This window comes from Pelophylax lessonae (genome assembly GCF_965119305.1).
Source record: "Pelophylax lessonae genome assembly, chromosome: 4".
Taxonomy (NCBI): Eukaryota; Metazoa; Chordata; class Amphibia; order Anura; family Ranidae; genus Pelophylax; species Pelophylax lessonae.
In genome coordinates this window covers 641259873-641273763 of record NC_138771.1, presented here as the reverse complement: position 1 = coordinate 641273763, position 13891 = coordinate 641259873, and the positions used below count along the sequence as shown (strand labels likewise).

The window sequence follows — 13891 nt, the reverse complement described above, 5'->3', positions numbered from 1 at the left end:
ATTCTACTTTTGCACTGTATTTATTCATTTATCACTAAAAATAAATTCACCTGTCTATGTCAATTAATTTTATTTATTGCACTTCAGCACTTTTTGGTTGAACCTACCACATATTAGGAGATTTAATTGGTTCCATTTGAATCTACCTGAAACACAGTATATATTTATTTATTTTACCTCCTTTATGGTTTTATGGATTGCACCCCTTTATTTATGAGTTGATTGTATTTGATTGCACCCTAATATCTATTACACAAAGGTAGCGCCATTTTCAACCTTTTCTTGCACTTTACCGAAGACCTCATTGTCCTCCACATCATCTTCCGCCCAGTCTTCACCCCTGCCCTCCTTGTCGGTCTCCACAATTCGGAATTCCGCAGCAGTTGGAACCTGTGTTTCGTCATTATCTGAGACCTTCTGCGATGGTCCTCCCATGTACTCATCTTGAGACATCAGTGGTTGGGCATCGGTGCACTCAATCTCTTCCACTTCTGGGGCAGGGCTAGGTGGATGGCCCTGGGAAACCATGCTAACAGAGTCATCAAAATGAAGAAGAGACTGCTGCATGACTTTGGGCTCAGACTGCTTGGCTGATTTGCAAGGGGGTGAGGTGAAAGATTGATGGACATCGGCTGCAGGTGCCAACTCTAACCTTTCAGCATAAGACTGGGTGGGAGACAATGTAAAGGAACTGGAGGCACTGTCAGCAACCCAATCTACTATCGCCTGTACTTGTTCTGGTCTCAACATTTGTAGAGGCGCATTGGGCCCTGCCAAATACTTCTACAGGTTCTGTCGCCTACTCGCAGCTGAGAAAGGTGTTTCACTTGTGCGTGTAGCTGGCACAGATCGACACGGTCCTCTCCTTGCAACAGGAGCTCCACCAGCAGCACCACAACCCGGGCCACATCCCTTATTTGACCTTCTCCTCATATTTATCAAATTTTGGATCTTCCCTTAAATGGGTTTTTATTGCAAAGCGGAATACAACAGCAGTATCCAATGGGTGTATCTCACTGTAACATATGCAGACTAGGCCGCAATTAATTTTTTTTCCCCTAAATGGGTTTTTTTCATTGCAAAGCGGTATACAACAACAGTATCCAATGGGTGTGTCTCACTGTAATGTATGAATGAAAAATTTTTATTTTTCCCTTTAATTGGTGATTTTTGAAGAGCAGATTTGAACTGCAGTGTCTAAACGCTGTATGACAGTGTCACAGTAAAATATGAATGAAAAACTGAAAAATAATTGTCCCCTTAAATTGGTGCTTGTTGAATTGCAAATTAGAACTGCAGTGTCAAAACACTGTATGTCACAGTAAAATATGAAGGAAAAATGTTTTTTTTATTTTTAAATCCAGATTAAGCAGACACATATGCACTGAGCTTGCAATACATGGCCGCTACACGCCGCACGCCTAACGGGTTGGATACTGTTGTTGTTCTATTCCGCTATTGAATAATTAAAAAACCCATTTGAATGAAAAACTGAAAAATATTTTTTTTCCCTAAAAACTAAAAAATAACACATATCCACTAAGCTTGCATTACATGGCCGCTGCTACATGCCGCCCACCTAACAGACTGATAAAAGTTTTTTTTTCCCCCTCCTCCTCACTGGGCTCAGGTCAGTGCAAAAAGATTGTGCACTGCACCCCCACACAATAAAATCAATGTCAATCACTGTCTGATTAAAGAAGATTCTTCCTATTCTTTCCCTGGAAGCAATCTCCAGCCTGCCTCTACAGTAATCTCCTATCTCTCCCTCAGCAGCAGCAGGAACCTCTCCCTAGTATAGTTAGAGCAGAGTGACGCACGGCGCTATGTGACTCCAACTTATATAGAGGCTGGGTAACAAGCTGCACTGGCCAATCACAACCATATCATTAGTAGTGATGGCTTCTAAGGGCACACTAGTTAAATGCTTGCTGATTGGCTGCCTTGCAGCTGTTGAAACTGCGCCATTAATACCACGCCAAAACATGCAATAAATTACCGAACAACGGACTGTATCCCGAACATACAGTGAAATGTTCGGGTTCGTGTCCGGGTACCGAATACCCAAAACTCCTGTACGATTCTGAAAAATACAGTCTGGGTTCGCTTAACCCTAGTAAAGACAGCACGCTTACCGGAAAATGTGGACTCATATACTGCAAATATTTAGTCAAACACGCATTTACAGGAAATCACTCTAACTGTATCCAACACTTCCAAATGGTTATTAGGGATATCCAATTGGCCCAAAAGTAAATAGAAGGAATCAATCCTCAAATGGCAGGCTAACGACACATGACTAACCTAGTCAGGCAAATTAGTAGCTCACAGGTACATGTAGAGGAAACAGTGAGCAACCGAACATAGTGTAAAACTGTTTCAAACCATTTATTTAAAAAAATAACACTTATGTAAATCCACTTGAAAAAAGCACAAAAATTATAGACATCAAATCCATGGATAGTGATAAAGGAATCGCAATGACGTCACGAACACCACCCGATATGTTTCGTCCTATTGGACCTTATCTGGAGTGTGTGTCTATTTGCTAGCCTAGCCACTTGCCAACCACCTAACTGTTAATGTACGTCATTAATTTACAGTTACATACCGGGGCTATGGCAGCAGCTAGCTGCCAGAACCCCGGTTTTCTTTTTCATTCGGCTTTCATATAAAAGTGATCCCAGTGGCAGATTTTCCATAGGATCACTTTTATATCCAGTGGGAGAGGTGCTCTCCCATCGCTTCCCGGTGGTTCCCAAGCTTACCGGAGCCATAAGTAACCCGGGAACCCATCAGGCACAGCCGATGGCTAGGCAGGAAGCCGAGGGAGGGCAAGATAGCTCCCACTCAGCTCTATGCTGTTGGAGGACCAAAGTGACGCCTGACGTCCGCCTCTCAGGCTTCAAGGGCTGATTTTCTTTTTTGTATAGGCAAAATGTCATTTTTAAATTTTTTATTTTTTATTTTTTTGCTTTTAAATGTAAATGAGAGATCTAGGATCTTTTTGACCCCAGATCTCTCAATAAAGAGGACCTGTCATGCTTTTTAATATTACAAGGGAGGTTTACATTCCTTATAATAGGAATAAAAGTGATAAGAAAAAAAAATAAAGGGACAGAATAAAAATAAAAAGTAAAATAAATAAGAAAAATTTTTTTTAAAGCACCTCATCCCTCTGAGCTCGCGTGCAGAAGCGAACACATACATAAGTCACGCCCGCATATGTAAATGGTGTTCACATGTGAGGTATCGCTGCGATCATTAGAGTGAGAGCAATAATTCTAGCACTAGACCTCTTCTATAACTCTAAACTGGTAACCTGTAAAAATTTTTAAAGCGTCGCAAATGGAGATTTTTAAGTACTGTAGTCTGTCGCCATTCCGTTAGCATGCACAATTTTAAAGCATGACATGTTAGGTATCAATTTACTGAGTGTAACATCATCTTTCAGATTATACAAAAAAATAAGCTAACGTTAATGTTTTTTTTTTTTTAAAGTGTATATCTTCTTGGGTCCCTCTTTGGCACTCCTGGCCCCTCCCTCCTGTTGAGTGCCCCCAAAGCAAACAGCTTGCTTTAGTGGCACCCGAGGCAAGCCACAGCTCCCTGTGTCAATTCAGACACAGAGCTGCAGTTTGGCCCCACCCCCCCTCTCTCCTGATGGCCTAACTGATTTTGAATAACAACCACGGCTGTGTCTCAGTCAATCAGGAGGGAGAGTCCCAGGCAGGCGAGGGGCTCGTGGATATCGCTCGACAGAGATGGGGCTCAGGTAAGTATTAGGGGAGCTGAGGAGGGCTGCTGCACACAGAATGCTTTTTATCCTAATGCATTAAGATAAAGTACCTTCTGCCTTTACAGCTGAGAGAGAGAGACACGCGGGGGGGTTTCCGTGACCGCGGGAGCGCGCCTCAGGTGGCGGGTGCTCGCTCCCTAGAGCCTCACAGGCTCTGGTGAACTCCATGCCCAAGAGGGTTAAGGAAGTGCTGGAAAATAATGGGGGCGACACATTAATGGCTGTGTGTTGAGTTATTTTGAGGGGACAGCAAATTTACATTGTTATACACTCTGTAAACTCACTAGTACTACTTTACATTGTAGCAAAGTGTAATTTCTTCAGTGTTGTCACATAAAAAGATATAATAAAAAATTTACAAAAATATGAGGGGTGTACTCACTTTTGTGAGATACTGTATATATATATATAGATATATATATTATATACAGGTGCATCATATAAAATTAGAATATTATCAAAAAGTTACTTTTTTTCAGTAATTCAATTCAAACAGTGAAACTGATATGTTTTATATACAGTAGATGCTTTACACACAGAGCGATATATTTCAAGCATTTCTTTCATTCAATCTTAATGATTTTGGCTTACAGCTAGTAAATATCCAAAATTCTGTAAATGGGAAAATTATAATATCATATAAGACCAATAAAAAAAAAAGGATTTTTAATACAGAAATGTTGGCTTACTGAAAAGTATGTCCAGCTACAGTATAGTATGCACTCAATACTTAGTTGGGGCTCTTTTTGCATAAATAACTGCATCAATGCGGCGTGGCATGGAGGTGATCAGCCTGTGGCACTGCTGAGGTGTTATGGAAGCCCAGGTTTCTTTGATAGTGGCCTTCAGCTTGTCTGCATTGTTGGGTCTGGTGTCTATTACCTTCCTCTTGACAATACCCCACAGCACAGTGATATAATGATCATGTGACCAGGTATTGGTACTTTTGGCAGTGTGGGCGGGTGCCAAGTCCTGCTGGAAAATAAAATCAGCATCTCCATAAAGCTGCTCTGCAGAGGAAAGCATAAAGTGCTTTTGAATTTCCTGGTAAAGGGCTGCTCTGATTTTGAACTTGATAAAACATGGTGGACCAACACCAGCATGTGATATGGCTCCCCAAATCATCACTGACTGTGGAAACTTCACACTGGACCTCATGCAACTTGGATTCTGTGCCTCTCCACTCTTCCTCCAGACTTTAAAACCTTGATTACCAAAGGAAATGCAAAATTTTCCACCTTCCAGGATGAATTGGAGAGCCATGTTCCCAATGTTATCAAGTCCAAAGTCAGTGCCTTCCTCTACCAGGAAATTCTAGAGCAATTCATGCTTTCCTCTGCTGAAACCTGGGTTTCCATAACACCTCAGCAGTGCCACAGGCTGATCGCCTTCATGCCACAACACATTGATGCAGTAATTCATGCAAAAGGAGCCCTGACCAAGTATTGAGTGCATACTATACTGTACATGGACATACTTTTCATTAAGCCAAGATTTAAATATATATATATTTATATATATATATTTTTTTTTTTTATTGGTCTCATGTAATACTCTAATTTTCTGAAACACTGAATTTTGGGTTTTCACTACCTGTAAGCTAAAAGAAGAAACTGCTTGAAATATATCACTCTGTGTGTAATGCATCTATTGAATTACTGAAATAAATTAACTTTTTGATGGTATACTAATTTTATGAGATGCACAACACATATATATATATATATATGTATATATATATATATATATATATATATATATATATATATATGTTGCTGTTTTTTTTTTATTGAGAACGGGAAAATAGGCAAAGGTGGGTTTGGTCAACAACAGGGATAATTTGGATCAGAAGGTGCTCCTCTGTGCTGCTGGAGGCAAGACTGAAGTGGATACCCTGTGGTTGGGAGTCCAAGCCAGGGCCATTGTGTCCTAGAACAGGCTGCTGTGTCTCCCCCTCCCCCTGATACTGAAAGCATCTTCACAACTTCATTATCCTTAAATAGGCACTTAATATTATGCTGGCATATAAATATAAAGTAGTAGTAAATAAGACTGCTATAATCAGATAAATATGTAACAAGAAAAGTGGATAAATATGTAAAAAGAAATTTACAACTCCACCTCCTAGATGAAATTGTAAAAATAAATTACACCGCCTGACCAAAAGTATGCTTTTCAGTTTTTATTTTTTTTTCTTAGAACATAGATGCCTGGGGCATCCAAAATCTATACTTAACATAGAGGTTGAATTACTAAATGAAAATAGAATGTCCACTTGGATCATCTCCAATTGCAGATGATCCAGAGCTTAGTAAATGGGAGGAAGCTGACTTACATTATCCAATCATGTGCAAGCAAAAGTGCTGCTTTTTTATTTTTTAATTTTTCCTTCCTTGCATGTCATCAAGTATTCTTTGTAAAGAGAAGCTTTGCCTTATTTGCTATGCTCTAGAGCAACTGCACTTGCAAAGTGCACAGTCTATCACAGTGTTTTTTTTTTTTTTGTTCTGAAGAACATACAGGCAAGGAAAGGTTAACATGAATTTGTAATCACATTATACCGCATGTTGAAAAGTTTAGACATTGAGGAAGCTTTATGGTTTGCCGAGATTTTATTGTTGGTACGTTGCTGTTTTCTGGCACCATTGCATTGGCGGATTTGTGGATCTGCATGTTTGTTTTTGGTAACTGATGTAGGCTTAGTGGCTCTACATTGAGTTTGCTTTAGCAAATGGCTACTGTTTAAAGTATATCCCTCACACCAACAATTAAAGACATATATTCTAGGTATATACTGAATAGCCAAAGATAAAAGTCAGTGGCAATTTTATGTTTTTAACTAAAGTTTATTGCAATTTTGAGGCAGTAGATTGTATAAGGGTAGCTGGGAGGTTCAGCAGTCTGTCCTTTTCTACCTCTAGCAGTAAAGATGAGAAAGGGAGATATGCCAAAGACAGTGAAGCATAGGCTGAAACCGCAGCCCCATCCAACGTCCACTTCTTTATCTCTAGAATCAACTGTCATCCACCTTGTTTCCATCTCTGGGTGCAGTAATACATAAGTAACTGCTCTAATTACCCAAAAATAAAAAATACTTTATTATGACAAAATAAATCCATAGACCACCCCAAAAATACACAATTACTAAATAACCTCAACCCCCCCCCCCCCCCCAAAAAAAAAAAAAAAAAAAAAACAGTAGCCTTAGAGATTTTCAAAAAGTAAAAATCTACAGCTGCTTTCGTAATCCAGCCTACCATAACACAGAGTTTACTTTTACCTTCTTTGAAAGCCAAATAATATTGGAGAAAAGATGAAGTCAAAGATTCTAAAACCAGACACCTAACAAGGACTATGTTCCAGTCCACTAGTTTTAATGTGTGTGTGAATTAAGTGTTTTAAACCTATCTACAAATGTTTTTAAGGATTTTTCTGATCTTGTGGTTTCTCAGGCTGTAGATAAAACGATTTAACAGTGGAGTTGTCACAATGTAGAAAAGAGATATACATGTGTTTGTATTAGGCGATCTTTTATCAGTTGGTGTCCAAAAAACAAGCTCCCATAATATGTGCACACAGTGGTCAGATGTGAGCTACATGTGGAAAAGGCTTTCCATCTTATGTTTATTGAAGAAATTTGTTTATAGAAAAAGAGATGAGTACATAGGTTACAATATTAAAGGCAAATGGAAGAAAAAATACCTACAATGGCCAGAGAAAGAACAACTATTATGATAAGGGAACTATCTGATGTAATGAGCTCTATTACTGAATCACAGAAGAAGTGGTCAATGTTTTTCCCACCACAAAAATGTAGCTGGTACACCGAATTCACCCGGCAAAAAGACAACCAACAACCAAGTCCAAACAACCATCTGAAGACAAATTTGGGGTTCCACGATTGAATAATAAACTCATTGGGTTACATATGGCCAAGTATCGATCATAGGACATAACTGCAATGAGGAAACATTGCACAGTTCTAAAAATAGCAAAATAATGCATATGGATATTGCAGACAGTAACTGAAATTGTAATTCCACCGTTTAGTATAATTTATAACATCCTTGAGACTATGGCGGTGGTTATCATGAGGTCAGCTATTGCCAAATGTTTGAGGAAGTAGAATATTGGGATTTTAAGATGGTAATTTATCCAAATCAAAACAATGATTAAGAGGGTTCCATTTAATGTCACTACATAGGAGAAGAAAAGCACAATGAAGAGAAGAACTTTAAAAGTATGGAGGTTTTGAAATCCAAAAAGCAAAACTCAACTACTTCAGTTTGGTTGTCTTCACACATGTCTTCAGGAAAGAGTCAACACAAGAATATAAAAATGGTCATACTCCTGCAACAAAAGTTGAAACTTTTAAATGTAGTATCTTTACCAACACAAGAGTTTAGTTTCATAAAAAACATTCATAAAATCATATAAAGTGGAGATAAGGGGTAACTGTACTTTTGTGAAAAAAAAAGCAAATAAATGAAAAAAAAAAACAATGCAAATAAATAAAAAAAGCAAAAAAATACTATTGCATGCATAATTTCTACACAAGCCACGGTACAATGTAATTTTATAAAAAATTACCTTTCCTTTTCTCCGAAGCCCTTGTAATTTTCTTTTTGTTGGTCTACAGAACAACCCACAGAAATGTAGTTTCCTACATGTGTGATTGTCTCACATTTAACTTCTTTAGATGCCTGAATAATAATGGAGAAAAGATCAAGTCAAAGATTCTAAAACTAGACACTTAACAAGGACTATGAATTCCTTAGTTCATTTCACTAACTTCAGTATATTTTAAGTGTTTTAACATATCTAAAAATGTTTTTAAGGCTTTTTTTGATCTCGTGGTTTCTCAGGCTGTAGATTATAGGATTCAACAGTGGAGGTGTCACAATGTAGAAAAGAGACATAATTTTGTTTGTATTAGGTGATCTTTTATCAGTTGGTGTCATATAAACAGCCATCAAGCTCCCATAATATGTGCACACAGTGGCCAGATGCGAGCTACATGTGGAAAAGGCTTTCCATCTTCCATTGGTTGATGGAAGTTGTAATATAGCAAAGGAGATGAAGACATAGGTTACAATAATAAAGGCAAAAGGAAGAAAAATCACTAAAATGGCCAGAAAAAGATCAACTAATATGAAAAGGGAACTATCTGATGTAGAGAGCTCTATCACTGGAGCAGAATCACAGAAGAAGTGGTCAATTTTATTCCCACCACAAAATTGCAGTTGATACAACAAAACAAATTCACCTGACACAAAGATAACCAACAACCAAGACCAGACGACCATCTGAAGACATATTTGGGGTTCCATGATTGAATGATAACGCATTGGGTTACAAATGGCCAAATATCGATCATAGGACATAATTGCAATAAGAAAACATTGAACACTTCCAAAAATAGCGAAGCAATGCATCTGGATAATACAGGCAGTAACAGAAATTGTAGTTCCATCCTTTAGTATAATTTCTAACATCATTGGGACTATGGCGGTGGTTATCATGAAGTCAGCTATTGCCAAGTGTTTGAGGAAGAAATACATTGGGGTTTTAAGATGGTCATTTATCCAAATTAAAACAATGATGATGAGGTTTCCATTTATTGTCACCATATAGGTGAACAAAAACACAATGAAGAAAAGAATTTTAAATGCATGGAGATTTTGAAATCCAAGAAGCAAAAATTCAGCTACTTCAGTTTGGTTGTCTTTACACATGTCTTCAGGAAAGAGTCAGCACAAGAACATAAAAACGGTCCTCCTGCAAAAAAAGTTGAAAGTTTTTATTGTAGTATCTTCAACAACACAAGTATTTATTATTAAAAAAAACAATTCATAAAATCATATAAAGTGGAGATAAAGGGTAACTGTACTTTTGTGAATAAAAAAAAAAAATTCAAATACCATTCCTACACAAGCCACATTATAGTTTAATTTTATTAAAAATAAATGACCTTTCCTTTTCAATCTGCAGCCTCTGTAATGTTTTGTAAAATGAAATGCCACGTGGCAGCCTTGAGGCATTCTATTAGTCTACAGAACAACCCCAGAAGTGCAGTTTCCTATGTGTGTAATTGTCTCACTGATTTTCCCAGATGTAGTAAGATACAAGTCAAACTTTAGGTATCCGCTGCAATAGAAATTTTAGCTTGGTGAGATACTCCCCAAGAGTTAAACACTCCTAAATGGATGCAGACACATCAGCTTTTCTCCTTAGTACATGAAGAGTGAATCAGCTAACTATAGGCAGAAAACAGTTGGTTCGGCAGGAACTGGCTGACTTTTGACCCGTGTGTACAGCTCCCTGTCCAACAGAAGCATATCTCACAGTCAGCTTCTATTGAATGAGCATGCTGGAAAACCAGTATCTGATCAGCTCTTGCAGCCATTTTCTGTATTCTGGTCTGGTTGGGGTGGGGGCGGCAGTCCCGCTGTCCGAATACAATAGCACAGCAAGGAAGATTGCTGCACTAACATTGCTTAGGTTAATACTGTGATCTACAGTATAATGTTTTATTCATTCAGCCTGCTGGGTTGAATGAAAAAAAAAATGATATATAGTATGTATCCCCGCATAAGGAGCCCTATAGAAAAGTAAGCAGTGGTTAAAGCAAAAATGTGCTTTACCAATAAAAGGCAAAATAAAACAGGCTTAATTTATTCCACCCTCAACTCCCCAGCTTCACATGCTCATCTATCCTTTATTTTCCCATATTAAAGAAAATACTTTGTACGTCCAGTTAGAGGGGACAAGTAAGTCATTTCATGTGAATGTGTAGGGCCAATCATCAAACACTAATGTTGTCACAAGGATATAATCTACAGCCCAGTGTATTCTGTGGATTGGATTGATGGATGCGCATACACTGGACAGCTTCCCTTGCTCCCAAGAGGATATAAGGAAAGGTATGGTAGAAAAGAAAAAGGTGAATGGGGTTGTGGAGGTGGAAAAAGTGTATTAAAATGAATAAGGTATTCTCCAGACACTTGAACCTGAGGGTTTATTACATATATACGGTATATCTTAATAGCCAAACCATGAAATTCATAGTACCAAAATGTATCTTAAAATCATGGCATGAATATGGGCATTTGCCAATGGGTTTTTGCTTGCTTGACTTAGGTCAAATGCACGTCAGAAGGAGATCATCTGCAGGTAAATGCACCTGTCAAGACATTTTGAATGCTCTCAGAAGTGTCCTAAATCTAAATTGATGTCAGACCAATGCCAAAAAAGCCTGTGGATGTGGTGTATCTGGACTTTGCAAAGGCTTTTGACACCGTTCCCCACAAACGCTTACTGTACAAACTAAGGAAGGTAGGTATGGACCATAGGGTCAGTACCTGGATAGAGAACTGGCTCCAGGGGAGAGTACAGAGGGTGGTGATTAATGGGGAGTACTCGGATTGGGCAGGTGTGGAAAGTGGGGTCCCCCAGGGTTCTGTCCTGGGACCAATCCTGTTTAATTTATTCATAAATGATCTAGAGGAGGGGATATCTAGTACAATCTCAGTATTTGCAGATGATACTAAATTAGGCATGCCAATATCTTCTATGCAGGATGTGGAAACCTTGCAAGCGGACCTGAACATAATAACGGGTGGGCAACTACATGGCAGATGAGATTTAATGTTGAAAAATGTAAAGTAATGCACTTCGGGGCCAGAAACCAGAAAGCAAGCTACTCACTAGGGGGGGAACCTCTGGGTGAGTCTAGGATGGAAAAGGACTTGGGGGTACTGGTAGACAACAGGCTTGGCAGTGGCATGCAATGCCAAGCCGCTGCAAGCAAAGCCAACAGAATACTGGGATGTATAAAAAAGGGGATTCACTCCAGAAATAAAGAGATTATTCTCCCGCTCTACAAGACTCTGGTCCGGCCACATCTGTAGTATGCTGTCCAGTTCTGGGCACTGGTCCTCAAAAAGGATGTGCTGGAACTGGAGAAAGTCCAGAGAAGGGCAACAAAAATAATTAGGGGAATGGAGGACATCAGCTATGAGGAAAGACTACAAGCACTGAACCTATTCTCTCTGGAGAAGAGACGATTGAGGGGGGATATGATATCAATGTACAAATACTGTACTGGCGACCCGAGCATAAGGAACAAACTATTCAGAGAAAGGAGATACAATAAGACACGTGGCCACTCACTAAAACTTGAGGAAAGGAGGTTTAACCTTAAAGTGCGTAAGGGGTTCTTCACTGTAAGAGCGGTAAGGATGTGGAATTCTCTTCCACAAGCAGTCGTATCAGCAGGGAGCATTGATAGTTTCAAAAAACTATTAGATGGGCACCTTAAAGACCACAACATACAGGGGTATACAATGTACGGTTAAAAGCAAACACACACACACATCATAGGTTGAACTGGATGGACTGATGTCTTTTTTCAACCTCAGTAACTATGTAACTATGTAACAATGCCATCAACTCAAATCAAAAGCCCATTGGCACAGGCAGTAAAAAGCCATATATTCAATTTTTCTATTTGGGTTTAGATGCACCATAACTAGTGAAAGCTTCACCAAGGTCAAGGACAAGGTAAAAAAAAAGCAAAAAAAAAAAGGTATAATAATTTTTTTTTTCACCCTATAGATAAGTTAAAATGTATCTAAACCCAAGCACATAAATATAATGCATTGAAGACTTTCAGTCCCTAGGTGTGGTGATTGCGTTTGTTTTGTTTTGTTAATATTTTTTTAAATTCTACTTTGACCTGCTGATCCTGCCGGGAACATGCTTCCTGTCCTAAGGGGAAAAGTGTACTCACTGTAATGTACCTACAAGCATTTTCAGCTCCAATCTTTGATTTAGCCTATGGAATGTAATTAGAGTGGAGTTCCACCTAAAAAAAAATACATAAAAATACCCCCGGGACAGTCAGGGCTAGTGCATTCCACAATGGATAGCCTCTGATCTGTCCCAGGTTGCACTTACCTGCAAGAAGAAATACTTACCTTGAAAATGTCTTGTCCAGCGCTGCCATCTCAGGTGTGGGCAGCTTGAAGCCAGCACGATCCTCTTCTGCGTCCTCTTCTGTCTTCTTCGGTCCTGCGATGCACTGCACCGGCCCCGCCGTCACTTCCGGTGCTTCAGCGTCATCCCTGCACAGCTTCTGGGCATGCCCAGAAGCTGTTTAGCAAGGTATGACGGCGCCTGCACCCGAACTGACGTCGGGGCCGGTGCAGGCGCATTGATTCCTGGGAGCGATGACGTTCAGCTCCCAGGAATCATTGCAAAGCCAGGAAGTGACGACGGGCGTAGAAGAAGTAAGGTAAGCATATTATCTTCTAAACAAGATAAGTAAAAAAAAAAATTGCTATTATCCATTTGTTTTTCAGGTGACCCCGGGCATGAAGATGGACCGAAGTCACATTTTAGGGTGGAACTCCACATTAAAGTGTTAGCATTACATAGAATGGTAGATGTACAGTATTTATCTTGACAGAAATCATATTAAATGCTTTCAAAATGAAGGTGAAGAAGATGTAAGGTATTTAGCAAAGTTGCCCTGAATTATGTTGATATGCACGTGCATCTGTTCAGTCAAGTATTAACAAGCTCAAGTCTATTTGGAGTAGACTTACAGTATATAGTATGTAGAACTATTGTTATCAATTTTTGTTCCAGGAAAGCTTACAAACCAAGGTGCCCATCACATTTATGTATGCCCCTTTAGTGAGACACCAATTATCCTCTCAGTATGGATAAGGAAACCTCCTACAAAAGGTTGTTTTTTGTATTGCCTAATTCTCCTATTATACCATACCAGTAGGTTAATAATTATCTGACCAAATGGCCATAGAGTATGGTGGAAACCTTGTGTTAGGTTCTTTGCAAATAACATTTCTGGTAGAAGGCAAACCAAAGATATGAAGATGCATGACACAACTCTTTGACTTTTAACCACGGGGTGGGCAACTACATGGCAGATGAGATTTAATGTAGAAAAATGTAAAGTAATGCACTTGGAGGCCAGAAACCAGAAAGCAAGCTACTCACTAGGGGGGGAACCTCTGGGTGAGTCTAGGATGGAAAGGGACCTGGGGGTACTGGAAGACAACAGGCTTG

General features: G+C 39.2%; 1 protein-coding gene and 1 pseudogene across 2 annotated transcripts; both read right to left on the bottom strand.

The window, feature by feature from the left end:
• Positions 1-7203: 7203 nt before the first annotated feature.
• Positions 7204-8103, bottom strand: LOC309552913 (olfactory receptor 10A7-like; annotated as a pseudogene). The gene has a single exon. The product of its transcript is annotated as an olfactory receptor 10A7-like (transcript).
• Positions 8104-8592: 489 nt separating this feature from the next.
• LOC309552912 (olfactory receptor 5P66-like) lies at positions 8593-9534 on the bottom strand (the record flags this gene model as incomplete). The annotated part of the gene is made up of 1 exon (XM_082253820.1): positions 8593-9534. The coding sequence occupies one exon, from the start codon at positions 9532-9534 to the stop codon at positions 8593-8595; it is 942 nt and encodes a 313-aa protein (XP_082109946.1).
• Between the last annotated feature and the right edge of the window lie 4357 nt (positions 9535-13891).